Source organism: Ambystoma mexicanum, chromosome 4q (assembly GCF_040938575.1).
Source record: "Ambystoma mexicanum isolate Mex_15411 chromosome 4q, UKY_AmexF1_1, whole genome shotgun sequence".
Lineage (NCBI taxonomy): Eukaryota > Metazoa > Chordata > Amphibia > Caudata > Ambystomatidae > Ambystoma > Ambystoma mexicanum.
The window spans coordinates 942,075,673-942,091,777 of record NC_090928.1 but is presented as its reverse complement, the minus strand read 5'-3'; the positions used below and the strand labels follow the sequence as shown (position 1 = coordinate 942,091,777).

Below are 16,105 nucleotides of genomic sequence, written 5' to 3'. Positions count from 1 at the left end.
ATCCTCCGATTTTTACAGCACGTTCAAGTGTTGGGAGTCCTCGTGCTGTAGCTCTCGAGCTTTTGCTGCGTTTTCACGCTTTTTTCAGGAGATTTTTCTCATTTTTCGGTTAAATAGAGCCTCAAGCTCCACCGTTTCTACATCCGATCAACGGGGACCCGTTTTCGGAGTTTCTACGCCCCCCAAGGGTGAAGATTTTGTCGAGTTACGCTTTTGGAGGATTCCAGAAGTTCCGAGGCCTACCCCGGACATGGCCCAGGAGAAAGGAAGCTCGACGCACGGGAAGCTGTTCAGGACCTGCCCTGGGTGCCAGCTTCAGAATGTGTTCAAGGAGGACGAGCATTCGTTATGCCTCTACTGTCTCCATGAGGACGAGACGCACGTGGAGAAGGACTGTGCGTTTTGTGGGGACATGTCGGAGCGGACCATGAAGAATCGCCACCTCCGTCTCGCCAACTGGCTGGAAGGGAAGAGCCCGTCAGGCGAGAAGAAGAAGAAAAAGTTCGAGCGGTCTTCTAAATCCTGTGAGGGCGCCCCCCCAGCGACGGGGGCCCAACAAAAGGCCAAGCACTGCGAGTCCGCGGGCACCGGGAGTGCCGAGCGGTTGGGCTCCTTGGCTGCCAGGCAGGGCACACCCTCCCTGGTACCATCAACCACGAGCCAACGCTCTGGCTCGGGTAAGAGGAAGTCAGAGAACCCGGCGAAGCTTCTGGAGAGGCCCCGGGCAATCTCGAAGACTCCAGCAGAGGGGGAGCGAGGCTCGGACCCTCCCCCCAAGGTGAAGGCCCCAGGCGTGCAGAAGGTGACGACGGCCTTAATTCACCCTGCTAAGACCTCGATTGTGGATGTCGCAGCGGCCCTGGCTCAGCCTGTGGAGGCGACCTCAGGATCCAGAGTCTCCCTGCCACCGCGGAGGGAGTCATCTTTCAGGCCCATCGAGAAGACCCCCACGAAGTCCCAGTTGGAAAAAGAGGGGGAGGGGCAGGTGGCCATAGTGGATACGGACACAACCTCTGAAGAAGAGCTCATTGAAGTCGTGGAGGAAGCCCAGCCCATCGGGAGGGATACCGATGAGGGTGACGACGAGAGCGACGGTGGTGCCGACGAAGTTCCTGAAGAGCCCTTGCGCCCGTCGTTTCCGATGCCGCAGGACACTTCAGTGGCCATTTTGTCAGCAATTCAGTCCTTATGCTCTGAGATAAGGACAAGGTTGCCCCTCCACCCGACGGAGGTACCTGAGCCAGACCCGACGGGGGAACCGGAGCCGGGACCTTCGGAAAGTCCACCGCATAAGAAGAGGAGGACGCATCCTCTGCCACCTCTTCCACCTCTGCGGCCTGCTCTGCCTTTCCCCCGGTCAACTACCCACAGGGATGATACGGACACGGCTATGACAAGTACAGATGACGAAGCACCCTGGTGGGAGGCCGGCTGACGAGGTTCGTCAGCGTGTGGGAGTCCATCTCCACCGACCGTTGGGTGCTGGACGCCCTGGCCCAAGGGCACGCCCTCGAGTTCCAGAAGAAGTGCCCTCGCGTTCCACCCGTGGCCAGGTAGGAAAATCACGTCTCTCAACTACTGTTGGAAGTAAGGGCGATGCTCAAGAAAGGTGCCATCGAGCTTGTCCCAAAGAGGCTTCGGGGCTCCGGAGTTTACTGAAGGTACTTCCTCGTAAAGAAGAAGACAGGAGGATGGCGTCCCATCCTGAACCTGCGACGACTGAACAAGTACATCAAGGCACAGAAGTTCCGGATGGTCACCCTCCAGCACGTGCTGGGACAGCTGGAGGAGGGCGACTTCCTGTCGTCGTTGGACTTGGAGGATGCGTACTTCCACATCCCCATTCTAAAAAGACACCGAAAGTTCCGCAGGTTCGTGGTCCAAGGGCGGCACTACCAGTTCAAGGCTCTCCCGTTCGGATTGAAGTCGGCACCCAGGGTGTTCACCAAGTGCCTCGCACCGGTGGCGGTGCGGCTGCGCCTGCAGGGGATCCACGTCTACCCCTACCTGGACGACTGGCTCATCTGAGCAAGGACAAGGGAGCTCACCGTGGAGCACACTGCGAAGACCGTCCAGCTGCTCACGGACCTGGGGTTCTCCATCAACTTTCCAAAATCCCACCTGGTCCCGTCGTAAGTCGCCCTGTTTCTGGGAGCCAAGCTCGACAAGCTTGGCCTCGCCGTCGGAGGAAAGGAGCAGGACCATCCTGGGCAAGGTGCAGCGTCTGCTGGCCACGGACGTGGCCAGGGTAAGATCTATCAAGTCCCTCCTCGGGATGATGTCCTCCTGCATTTATCTGGTGCGCCTTTGCAGACTTTGAATGCACCCCTTACAAGAGTTCCTCAACGCCCGCTGAATCCAGTCGACGGGCAGCTTCAAGGACAGGATCCCACTCAACGAGACGTTCCATCAGGCGATCCGGTGGTGGGGTACCCGCTCTCATCTGTCGGCGGGCACAGACTTTCAGACCCCAGCTCACCAGGTAACGGTGACAACGGATGCCTCCCTGGAGGGTTGAGGAGCGCACTCCGGAGATCTTCACGCGAGAGGCCTTTGGCTCCCAGAGGAGAAGCCACTCCACATCAACATTGTGGAGCTCCGCGCAGTGTTCTGGGCCCTCAGTTCTTTTCTTCTGTCCCTCAGAGGCAAGGTGGTGAGGATCTTCACCGACAACACCACCACGATGTTCTACATCCGGAAGCAGGGCGGAACCAGATCCCCTGCCCTATCCAAGGAAGCCCAGGATCTGTGGAATTGGGCCGTCGCCCAAGGGATGTTTCTGGTGCCTTCATCTGGCAGGAGTAAAAAACACCATTGCTGAGTCACTCAGCAGAGAGCTGCGCTCGTGCCACGAGTGGGAACTACGCCAGGATCAAGTGGATCGACTCTTCCGACGATGGGGCGAACCCCAGATCGATCTCTTCACGACGGCGACAAAATCCAAGTGCCGGTGGTTCGCCAGCAGGTTCCTCCAGCCGAGGAGCATGGGCGATGCTTTCTCGTTCCCCTGGGACGGCCTATTTCTTTATGCATTCCCTCCGTTGCCGTTGCTGCTCCGGCTCATCAACCAGCTCAAGAAGTCCCGGTGCAGGATGATCCTTGTCGCACCAGCGTGGCTGAGACAGATCTGGTTCCCGGACCTTCTGGACTTGTCAGCGTCCACACCAGTCAAGCTGCCGACGGACGTGGATCTTCTCTCCAGAGAAGGAGGCGCCATTCTTCATCACAACCCAGAGTCGCTGAACTTGCAGGCCTGGCTCCTGCAGCACTAGAGTTTGGAGGGTACGACATCCCAGCCGACTGCAGAGAGGTTCTTGCAAAGGCCAGGGCGTCCTCAACTCTCAAGTGCTACGGACATAAATGGAAGAGGTTCTCTGTCTGGTGCCGTGCACAGAAGATTAACCCTCTGCGGATTACGGGCCCTCAAGTATTGCCGTACCTACAGTCATTGGCCAAGGCTGGACTATCTCACACTTCCATCAAGATACATCTGGCCGCCATCTCACGATACACCAGAACTACAGGACGGGCGTCCTTGTGGTCTCATCGGCTGGTGAAGGAATTTATGAAAGGATTGTTCTGATCGTTCCCGCCGGTGAAGGCCCCTGCCCCGGCGTGGGAGCTCAACGTGGTGCTGACCAGGCTCATGGGGGCCCCATTTGAGCCTATGCATTCGGCGCCGTTGAAGGTTCTGTCGTGGAAGACAGCATTTCTCGTGGCCATCACCTCCGCACGACGAGTGGGAGAGATCCAGGCCCTATCTTGCAAGCCACCATACTTGACTTTTCATGACACGAGAGTGGTGCTGAGGACGCACCCCTCCTTCATGCCCAAGGCACCGTTAGACTTCCACCTCAACGAACCCTTGGTGTTGCCAGTTTTCTTCCTGTCGCCTTTGTCGCTGGCTGAGAGGACTCTGCACTCGCTGGACGTAGCTAGAGCGATGAAGTTCTACGTGGACCGCACGAAGAGTTTTCGGAAGACATCACAGCTGTTCGTAAACTTTGGACCTGTGAATCAAGGGAAGGCTCTCTCGAAGGCTTCCATTTCCAGATGGCTCTCCGGCTGCATCATGTACTGTCACCGGTTGGCAAACCGACAGCTGCCCGGCCGTCCGAGAGCCTATTCGACCAGAGCGATCGCTGCTACCACGGCATTCCTGTCTGGTGTGCCCCTGCTCGACATCTGCAGGGCTGCTACCTGGAGGTAGACGCACACCTTCACGAGATTCTACTGCGTCGATCGGGACTCCAGGGAGGAGTCCAGGGTCGGCCAAGCAGTGCTGCGCAACCTGTTTGCTTAAGGTGAGCCTGGTGAGGAGGTAAGAGATGCTTAATGTTGAGTTTTTTGTATTGCTTAATTTTGAGCCTGTTGCCACCTCCCGTGGTTGTGCATGTGTATACTGCTATGTATTCTTATACTCATGAGCATGTAAACCCATGCCAGACCCCAGGCTGACGAAGGAACAAGTTACTTACCTGTAACTGTTGTTCTCCAGCATGGGTCTGGCATGGATTCACATGCTAACCCTCCCGCCTACCTCTCTGCGGCTCTTCACTTGGTCATACTGCCACTTTACGTTCTACCAAATCTGAGGATGGCTGCCAGAGGCGGGGCTTAGGGAGAGGGCAGTCATTGGCTGGGGGCAGTATGACCCAGAGACCAGTGATTGGTTACTACTAAGAAAGACAGATCAGAAACGAAACTGATACTGATTTTTTCTATACCGAGGATTCCCGGCCTGACGACAGGGAATATTCATGAGCACGTGAATCCATGCCAGACCCATGCTGGAGAACAACAGTTACAGGTAAGTAACTTGTTCCTTCTAACAAATTTAGCCAGAGTCAAAAGGCCTGTGCCAGAGTCAGTGGTACAGGGCAAGGGCCCAGGAACAAAATGTTCTTGTAGCTGCAGTCAAGTCTTTGATTAATGATTTTGAAAAGGTGGATGCAGAAGGTGAAATTAAATGTTAAGAGAGAGAGGCGGCCAACCCAACAGGTAGGTAAAAGATTTAAAACACCTTTAGGTCTACCGCGAAGAAAGGGCGGCAGTTGTTCCTGGTAGTTCCTGCAGTTCGGTGGATCCAGCAGAAGAAGAGGGGCTCTCATCGTGGAGGAAGGTTCGAGTTACTGCACGACCCAGGGATGAAACCAGCCGCGGTGCTGCCCGACGAATAAAAGGTACGCTCCTTTAAATCACGGTCCGGGTGGACTGGTGCCTGGCTATCTGGCCTCTGAGTACAGGGTACTGGCTAGTCTACCGAGGCAGATCCAGGAAGGCGATTGGCAACCTGGTTGGCACCACCAGCTCAAGGGAAGAAGGCTCTTGCAGATGAAGATCTTCTCTCGTCGGCTGGAGAAAAGTGGTGAGACGCTGCAGCAGGGCTTCACTGGTGGTTCAGTCGTTGCAGATGTCTTTGGCTTCTCTCCTCTTCGGCTTCTTAATGCAGTGGCGACGTCTTGCTCTTCCAGTCCTCAGGACCCTGCTTTTATGCAAAAAGAGCCCCATTCATACAGCCTAGCTGTCACTCACACAGTGGAGTGGTCATCCTTGGCGGGGGACCCTCCAGCCTATCAGGATAGAGTGCGACATGGGTTGCTGAGGCAACCCTGTCCAGGGGTCCTACTCCCCCTCACACACAATGGACCTACCCCAGACTCAGTGGCACCGAAAGGAGGGCTTCTTGGCAGAAGCCTGCCAAATGGATGAACAAAGGATCCCCGACTTGGGTTAGGAGTTTAGAGAAAGACACGAGAAAGAATTTATATTAAAGTTCTGGCAAATATAACCTAACGGAGTAAAGTTAATATAAAAATAAACCGGCGGTATGTTAGAGGCTGTCAGAAAATGTCATAGCCTCGAACAATGGGAAAATCCCATAGGGAAATATTTGCCGTCGAATATTTACAGTAGTAACCACTGCCACCAGCCAGAAACTTTAGAGAGAGGGACTGTATGGTACCCTCTCGAAAATAAACATAGGGGAAAAACTATTAACCCCTTCCAGTACCTCCATAGTAAGATGGGTTGGACTGGTTAAGTTTATAAAAATTGACTAGTAAAGTCAATTGGGACTTTATATGCCCTGGGAGACAGTAGTCAGTCCCAGGGTATGGAGTCTATGTTTGGGGTCGCTACGACACCCCTGTGTCACTTCACGGAGGGTGCTGTGTAATACATGTGAATAAAGATGGTTCCTATGGGGTTGAGAAAATCCCATAGACATTAAACACAAAAATAGCCTAGAACACACATAGCAAAAATGTCTAAGATTGGGAAAAAGAGACTCACTCTTAGGAGGAGAAAAGAAACGAACCCTTCAAATCCAGCAAAGCTGCTGGGGGACTCTATAGGTAAGGGAAATTAGCCATAGAATGAGAATTCTCCCTAACACTCGACCCCCTCACCCTGTTTGTACAATGAAAGGTTGGTGGTAGTCAGGAGCTCTGAGAACTGGAGCTTGACAAAGAGCTTTCTTCAGGCTTTCAAAGGCCTGATTGCACTCTTCATTCCATTTGATCTTTTTAGGGAATTTAGGAGAAGAGATGACATTCAGTGGAGAAGCTATGGACCCATAGTTGTCAATGAAATTCCTGTAATATCCAGTGAGGCCTAGGAAGGCTCCCACCTGGGTTTGAGTAGAAGGGGTTGTCCAATTTTGCACAGCTTTAATCTTGCTGAGCAAAGGCCTTATTTCACCACCTCCTACCTTATGCCCAAGGTAGACCACTTTACTCTGACCAATTTGGCATTTACTTGCCTTTATGGTCAGATGGGCCTGTCCAAGAGCCTGCAAAACATATCCTAGGTGGTCAACATGTTCTTTCCAAGTAGGGCTGAACACTGCAATGTCATCTAAGTATGCCATGCAGAAGTCCTCCATCCCATTCAGAACCTGATTAACCATCCTTTGGAATGTAGCAGGTGCATTCTTTAATCCAAAAGGCATAACCTTAAACTGTTATAAGCCAACTGGTGTGGAGAATGCAGTTTTCTCCTTGGCATGGCAGTCAGGGCTATTTGCCAATAGCCTGACGTGAGATCAAAGGTGCTGAGGAACTTGGCTGAACCAAGTCTATCCACTAGCTCATTTGTCCTTGGCAAAGGATGGGCATCAGTCTTAGTGACTGCATTTAGAGCTCTATAGTCCACACAGAATCTCAACTCCTTGGATCCTGCCTTTGGTACTAACACAACTGGGCTAGACCATGGACTAGTAGAGGGCTCTATTACCCCGAGATCAAGCATCTTGTTGACCTCTCCTTTGATGTGGGTTCTTACATTTTCTGACATCCTGTAACCCCTCCTTTTGACAGGTAAACAGTCACTAGTATGAATATCATGTTGGCCCCCAGGCAGCTTCTCAGCAAGATCTTCGACGGAGGGACGAGCGGAGGAGATCCTTCGGCGCTGCCGAACACGTGGCCGGGCCTCGCTGGCCTAACACAGTAGGGAGAGCGGGGTTGTGTGGTCATTTCTTTGTTTCACTCTAAGAATGCCCTTCTCTTTCCCCTCCCTCTCTTTCGAGGTCGTAATCACATTTCATATCCTCAGCTATGGAGAGGACGCCCTTTAGGTTTTGCCCGCGCTGCAAGGGCAAATTTACCTGGAAGGACAAGCACAAACGGTGTAACCGTTGCTTGCCCCTCGATCACAAAGAGGACAGCTGTGCAGCCTGTAAGTTATTGAAACCCAAAACATTAAAAGACCGCAGGTTTAAAAGGTGGGCAGCCTATGCGATGTGTAGGTCTGACTCCTCGCCAGCTGCCGCTGCTGCAGAATCTAACGAGGAAAGTGATTACACGACCTCCGCTATGGAGGTTGTAGACCTCTCGAAGGAGCGTTCCCGGTCCTCGTCCGTCCCCGGCCCCGACAAGCCCGGCTCACGCCCCGCTTATGGGGATGAACACCCCGGCGACAAGGACGAACACAGAAAAACACACAAGCACATACCCCACGGCACGCATTCGTCGAAGACGAAGGCAGCCATAGCGTCAACGGAGGCGTCGGGTCCACCAGCGCCTTCCACCGACCGTAAGGGTCGCAAGCCCTCCCCGCCACCGCTTCCAGGACCGGCGATTGGGCTTTTATAAATAAGGGTGCTAACCCCAAATCCTCAGGCGACGTGCCTCGCAAGAGTGCGCACGTCGCCAGCAAAGAATCGACACTGCCTAGTGCGACGGCGAGCGATCCCTCGACGGAGAAACTGCTCTCCGAAAGCCTCGCGCGTATATCTTCGAAGGACGGCCAGAGACGGACGGCGGATAACACGTCGAAAACCGCTCACAGGGCCAAAGAAACGCAGAGGACGCCGGAGGGTAGGCTGGGACAGCTCCCACCGTCGACAGAAGACCCTAACCAGCGAGAAGGTTTCTCAGAAGGCGAAGGGACGTTATCTTAGACGCTATGGGACAGAACTAGGCAACTGCAAGGAGAGGAACCTCCCTTTTCACTCCCAGACCGCTCTGGCCTACCTTACTGGACTGTAGAGAGGTTCCAGTCATGTATGGACAAGCTAGACAGGTTCATGGCCATCCCAGAAAATAGGACACCCAAGAGGCCAAGGGAGGTACCCCAGGAGGGGCCAAGGGCTAAATACCCGAACCACTTTAACCCCCTACAGGAAGACATGGACTCTTACGACCTCACTGAAGAGGATCCTCACTTCCAGGAAGAGGTTGAGTTTGTGTATAATGAAGACCTGCAGGAGGAAGAAGGTTTTCATGTAAGTGAAGAGAGCTACGGGGAGGACCCAGGTGAAGGTTGCGCACAGCCCTGGCAGTCACCATCAGGGTCTACAGACCCCGAAATTATAGACATTTCTTCTCCTCAGACCACACCGGTCAGGAACCCATCTCCAGTAGACGATCAGCCCACCTTCAATGTGCTACTGAGGAAGGCAGCAGCGCATTTTGAAGTAGAAACTGGGGAGGTCACCCCAGATACTGATTTCGTCGAAAGGATTATTAAGGAAAAACCTCCCACTAGTCAAACGATCCCTATCCTCGCCTCAGTTAAAAGACGACTCACCCCATCGCTGTCCACCCCCGCGCTGGTATGAGGGGTCAATCCAAGAATAGAGAAATTGTTCTCACCCTCTCAGTCAGACCCATTATATATCAGGGGTCACTCAGTCCCAGACTCCTTAGTGGTTACTAACACAAGGAAGAGGGCTGGGGTTCCACTGTCAACCAGCGAGGCACCCCCAGACAAGGAAGGGAAAACACTTTATGCCCTGGGCAAAAGAATTTCCGCCTCGGCAGCGTTTTCAATTAGAATTGCCAATAATAATACATTGTTGGCAAGCTATGCCGATGCTCAATGGGGAAAACTCAAACAGGACATCAAAGAAGTCCCTGAACCTCTAAGAACACGCTTTTTGGCTACAGTTAGAGAAGGATCTCTGGTCAACCAGAGCATCATTAAAAACACTCTTGATGCGGCAGAAACGGCTGGCCGCTCTTTGGTGCAGGGAATTCTACTGAAGCGGCACGTCTGGCTTCACTATTCCGGTTTCAAGGCAGAAACGCAGGCGTCACTCATTAATAAGCCAATAGAAGAGTCTAATCTCTTTGGAAGGGCAGTGGAGGACACGCTGGAAAATGTAAAGAAGGAATTCGACACCATAAAGACCTTAGACCAAATCTCAAAGCCTCCAAACAGGCAAGGATTTGCAAACAAGCGCCTTTTTCGCGGCCATCGCCAACAGTAGCAGCAACAACAGCAATACACCTCGGGCAACTGGCCCTCTAATCAGGGTTCCAGTAACCAATATAACAAAAGAGGACAACGCCGCGGCAAGGGCAGAGGCCGGGGCTCTAGCCCCAGAGGAACCCCGGCAAGTAACACCAAATGACCCGAAAGTCCGGGTCCCCTCCCATGCGTCTCCGGTTGGGGGCCGGATAACATCATTCCTATCAGCATGGGAGGGAATAACATCAGACCGGTGGGTATTATCAACCGTAGCCCACGGGTACTGTATAGAGTTCAATCGGTCCCCCACCTACAGACCTCCAAGGGGAAGACGCCTGTCTCCAGACCACCTCGTCTCCCTCCTGCAAGAAGTAGAACAGCTGCTACAGAAAGGAGCAATAGAAGTCGTGCCCCTATCTCAGGTAATGGAAGGTATGTATTCAGTGTACTTCCTTGTACCCAAAAAGGACCTAACCATGCGCCCTGTACTAGATCTGCGCCCAGCGAACAAATTTGTAAAACCTCAGAAATTTCGTATGGTAACATTACAGGAGGTAATTTTCCTGCTATCTCAGGGGGACTACATGACAACACTAGACATGAAAGATGCATACTTTCATATTTTAATGTTGCCAGCGCACAGAAAATACCTCAGGTTAATGATAGAGGGCAAACACTACCAGTTCAGAGTGCTACCCTTCGGCAAAACGTCTGCACCAAGGGTATTCACGAAGGTACTGGCAGTGGCAGCGGCCCACCTGCGCAGGTTGTCCATACCGGTATACCCTTACCTCGACGATTGGCTCATAACAGGGGAGTCCTACGAGACATGCTTCTCAAACACCCAGAAGACAGTAGACCTTTTGTTCCAACTGGGCTTCTCCATCAATGAGAAAAAGTCCAGCTTAGAGCCCAGCCAAGTCGAACAATTCCTAGGGGCTCTAATTCGAACAAGGGACGACCTCGTCTTCCCCTCCAACGAGAGGGTCCAAAATATGCTTTTTCAGATCCCTCAATATGTGGCGGGTCGAGAGGCGAAGGTACGCAAAGCAATGCGCTTGCTTGGAATGATGGCGTCATGTATTTATTTGGTACCTCACGCGCGCCTGCGCATGCGCCCAATGCAAGAGTGGCTCAACAGCCAGTGGTGTCAGGCCAGCGGACAATGGGACAATCTAGTGGTGGTCTCGCAGGCCTTGGTTCTCTCGCTACGGTGGTGGTCGAAGGAAAACCTGGTAATAGCGAAACCATTCGGCACCCCCGCAGTGGAAGCCACTCAAACCACAGACGCATCCCTCACAGGATGGGGGGCTCACCTATCCCATCAGACTGCTCATGGAGTCTGGACTCCGAGTGTAGCGTCCAAACACATAAACTTATTAGAACTACTTGCTGTGTTCAAGGCACTAAAAGCCTTCCAGACACACCTACAAGGGAAGACAGTGATGGTCCTCACGGACAGCACCACAGCCATGTACTACCTCAACAAGCAAGGGGGCACTCACTCTCCAGGTCTGTCCAAGCTGTCCCAGAACATCTGGAAGTGGGCTCTCAGACACAACATTTTCCTATTGTCACAACATGTACCAGGGGAACTCAATCTGCTAGCAGACGAACTCAGCAGAGACTTTCCTCTGCCCTCAGAGTACGAATGGCGATTACATGAAGACATCGCCTTCGACATCTTCACACAATGGGGCTTCCCAGAAATAGACCTCTTCGCAACTCTGGAGAACCCACAATGCCTAGATTACGCCTCCAGATACCCACAGAACCGCTTCAAGGGGAACGGTCTATGGATACCATGGTCAGGGAAATTTGTTTACGCTTTTCCCCCGACTCCTCTGCTGAACAAAATAGTGCACAGGATGCACCAAGAATCAGTCACCATGATCCTGATAGCCCCGATGTGGGCCCGCCAACCATGGTTTGCGCATCTGATGGAGATGTCCCTATCCCCACCAGTAAAACTGCCCTGCCCATACAACTTGCTGTCACAGGACAGGGGCAAGACACTACACCCATGCCCACAGAACATGAACTTAGCTGCCTGGCTCCTGAGGTCATAGAATTTGGCCATTTACAACTCCCTCAGAGATGCATGGACATTCTCAGAGAAGCTAGAAAACCCAACACTCGTCACTGCTATTCTAGCAAGTGGAAGAGATTTGTCATCTGGTGTAGAGGTAAGAGCATCAACCCAGTCCACTGCTCTCCCACACAAATTGTCCTTTACCTGACCCATTTACTGGACTCAGGTCTAGTGTTCAATTCTATTAAAGTCCATCTAGCGGCACTTTCTGCATACACCACCTCTCAACTTAAGGTGTCATGGTGGAAAGTCCCAGTTATTAAAGCCTTCATGGAGGGGGTAAAGAGAATACACCCTCCGATAGCAAACCCAGCTCCAGGCTGGGACCTTAATGTGGTACTTACCAGGCTCATGGGCTCACCCTTTGAACCCATGCACAAGCCAACTGTTAGAGACCTCACTCTTAAGACTGCTTTGGTAATAGCTATCACCTCCATTAGGAAAGTAAGTGAACTACAGGCTCTTTCTATTCTAGACCCCTTCGTAACAGTTCACAAAGATAAGGTGGTTCTATGCACACACCCAAGGTTTACACCGAAATTCATATGGAATTCCATGTCAACCAGTCAATAGAACTACCAACGTTCTTTCAAAACCCTTCCAATTTGGGAGAAAGGAGCCTGCATACACTCGATGTGCACAGAGCTGTCATGTTTTATATGGAAAGGACCAGACCACTGAGAAAGACTAATCAGTTCTTTGTCTCGGTGGCAGCAGGAAGAGAAGGAGATGCAGTCTCAAAGTCCACTATATCTAGATCAAGCAGTATTAAGACATCTTTTCTCTACTGTTCCTTCTCACAACCCACCTCCAACTCCGGGTACTGCTCGCTAGTCTATGCACAGCATGTGATTCTAAGCAGATTAACAAGCATCAGAAGACAATGCATTACTTACTGTAAAAGCATTTCTGATGGTTGTATCTGCTTAGATTCACATGCGCCCACCCTTCCTCCCCGCTCGGATGGAAAGAACATAGACATCTTTCTACATCTCTCTCTCTCTCTTTTCTGTACTCACTCACGTATAGAAGGCTCCCTCAGGGCAGAAAAATACAAACAGAGGGACCTCAACGCGTGAGGGATTGTGGGTACACTGCACGTCACTATAGGGATAGTGTTACAGACACGCCTTGTCGACGTCCCCTTTTCGACTACGAAAAACAAAATGCAATATTCCGCGGTGACCACTGGATGTCGGACTATGCACTGCATGTGAATCTAAGCAGATACAACCATCAGAAATGCTTTTACGGTAAGTAATGCATTGTCATTTTATACACTTCTAGTAAAACACATTTACCACAGTCATAAAGCAAGTTAAAAATCAGTCAAAGAAAAATATACACACTCCCTAGTCAAATTGTACACCAAGTGAACCAAAGTGAAAACTGAGCAAAACGGCACAGTGAAAACCACACACAAGGGATACTCTAGCAATTTCTCACAAGGGAAGGAAAGCACAAGTTATACAGAAATATCTTCTTACACACCCTAGCAACATTTCCCATAAGCTTGTGAACCAGTTTAATCAAGACAGTGCATCAGTATAGAAAGTACTTAAATGAAAACTGAGCAAAATGGCACTTCACAAGTTTTAAAAAGAGGAAGGAAAGGGTTCTTATAAGAAGTAGGTGCACCAACACAGTTCTAGTTGAGAAGCAATCTAAAGAAGGCAGTTCTAACAAATTTAGCCAGAGTCAAAAGGCCTGTGCCAGAGTCAGTGGTACAGGGCAAGGGCCCAGGAGCAAAATGTTCTTGTAGCTGCAGTGAAGTCTTTGATTAATGATTTTAAAAAGGTGGATGCAGAAGGTGAAAGACAATGTTAAGAGAGAGGGGCGGCCAACCCAACAGGCAGGTAAAGGATTTAAAACACCTTTAGGTCTACCACGTAGAAAGGGTGGCCTGGCGGAACAATGTACCTTTAAAATAAAGAAGTGGCTCCTGCGGTGGTGGTTGTTCCTGGTAGTTCCTGCAGTTCGGTGGATCCAGCAGAGGAAGAGGCACTCGTCGTGGAGGATGGTTCGAGTTACTGCACTATCCAGGGATGAAACCAGCCGCGGTGCTGCCCGACGAATAAAAGGTACGCTCCTTTAAATCGCGGTCCGGGTGGACTGGTGCCTGGCAATCCGGCCTCCGAGTACAGGGTACTGGCGATTCGACCAAGGCAGGTCCAGGAAGGCGATTGGCAAACTGGTTGGCTCCACCAGCTCAAGGGAAGAAGTCTCTTGCAGATGAAGATCTTCTCTCGTCGTGTGGAGTAAAGTGATGAGACGCTGCAGCAGGGCTTCACCGGTGGTTCAGTTGTTGCAGATGTCTTTGGCTTCTCTCGTCTTCGGCTTCTTAGTTCCAGTGGCGACGTCTTGCTCTTCCAGTCCTCAGGACTCTGCTTTTATTCAAAAAGAGCCCCATTCATACAGCCTAGCCGTCACTCAGACAGTGGAGTGGTCATCCTTGGCGAGAGACTCTCCAGCCTATCAGGATAGAGTGCGACATGGGTTGCTGAGGCAACCCTGTCCAGGGGTCCTACTCCCCCTCACACACAATGGACCCACCCTAGACTCAGTGGCGCCGAAAGGAGGGCTTCTTGGCAGAAGTCCGCCAAATGGACAAACAAAGGATCCCCGACCTGGGTTAGGAGTTTAGAGAAAGACACGAGAAAGAATTTATATTAAAGTTCTGGCAAATAAAACCTACCTAAGTTAATATAAAAATAAACCGGCGGTATGTTAGAGGCTGTCAGAAAATGTGGTAACCTCGAACAATGGGAAAATCCCATAGGGAAATATTCGCGGTCGAATATTTACAGTAGTAACCACTGCCACCAGCCAGAAACTTTAGAGAGAGGGACTGTACGTTACCCTCTCGAAAATGAACATAGGGGAAAAACTATTAACTCCTTCCATTACCTCCATAGTAAAATGGGTTGTACTGGTTAAGTTCATAAAAATTGACTAGTAAAGTCAATTGGGACTTTATATGCCCTGGGAGACAGTAGTCAGTCCCAGGGTATGGAGTCTATGTTTGTGGGTCACTATGACACCCCTGTGTTACTGCATTGAGGGTGCTGTGTAACACCCTTGGGTTATCAAGCAGTCAACATTATGGTACTTCTTCACATGCAGTAAGTTATGCTTTAAGCCATTCAATGTATTCACTTTACTTTCATTCACCCTTGATCGGCTTCAGGCTCTAGCATTCGATCCACCGAACTACTAAGAAATCAAACTGTGCTTGAAGTGTATAGGGAGTGTTTTCGTGTATTCTGCAGGTGTACACACAGGCACATGCTGTTTTCTGTTTATACAAGTATCCAGTACTTTTATACAGCTCAAAGACTCCTAGTTGCTGAAAATATGTATGAGCCTATAAGCTACAGCAAAAGCGTCAATTTGTATACACAAAATAGGTTTTATTTTTTGTTAAATAATGTTATAATACAAAAAGTCTCTACATTTTCACTAAACATTCTTTATGTCTTCATAGTGGACAACGAATTTGAATCTGTTGCAGCTCACCTCCTGCAAAGGACAAAGGCTATGTTAAACAAGTACAGATTGTTACTGCTGGAAGATGCAATGGTAAGACATGTATGACAAATGATGGTTGACATGCTTAATATTTTAGATTTTCAGTTTTAAAAATGATGCTTCAAATTGATTGTGTTCTCCCATGTATTCCTCATCTTATGATAATCATCCTTCGAGCTTCAGCTGCTTCGGAATGTTCTTTTTCGACAGAGGCCGCTGTATGCCGTCTTGTTGAGTCGATGTCCCTCGAGGGCCTCAGTTCAACTGTCAACGTCATCATCAGTATAAGTAGCACATGCAGCGCCCGTTGGCTGCATCCGTTTATCTGTTTATCCGAGCTAACGCTTCGAAGAATTACGGCGCACTTAGGTTATTCTGTGAACTTCAAAAGTTATTTTCGTTCCGAAAATGTCTTCCCCGTCGGCTCTATCAATGCCTAAAACAGGCTTCAAGAAGTGCCAAGACTGTGGATCGAAGATGTCGAGCATCGACCCCCACCGCATATGTCTGTGGTGTCTTCGTACCTCTGACAGTGGCTCATGTCTGGCGATGAGCGAAAAGGCTCTCAGGGAGCATAAAGGCAAATTGGCGGTGGGGAGGTTGCCTTCGAAGTAACCTTCGAAGAGTTCAAAAAGAAAGACCGGTGAGTCGAGGGATTCTCTTTGATGTAAAAAATCTAAACGGTCTTGATCGAGAAGTCGATCACACCATTCTTCGTCATCTTCTTCGAAGATGGCCAGGAAACAGCAGCAAAGGTCATCTTCGACCTCCAGTGATTCCTCGGCTGAG

The 16,105-nt window shown here is 50.7% G+C and overlaps 1 protein-coding gene across 8 annotated transcripts in view; it reads left to right on the top strand.

Annotated features, from left to right (window-relative positions):
• Positions 1-16,105, top strand: part of BICRAL (BICRA like chromatin remodeling complex associated protein) — a 2,181,199-nt gene that overhangs the window by 1,613,391 nt on the left and 551,703 nt on the right. For all 8 annotated transcript variants that reach the window (XM_069608491.1, XM_069608492.1, XM_069608494.1 and 5 more), the window contains one exon: positions 15,273-15,367. In XM_069608491.1, coding sequence (XP_069464592.1) covers positions 15,273-15,367 — 95 coding nt within the window. The remainder of the gene's footprint in view (positions 1-15,272; positions 15,368-16,105) is intronic.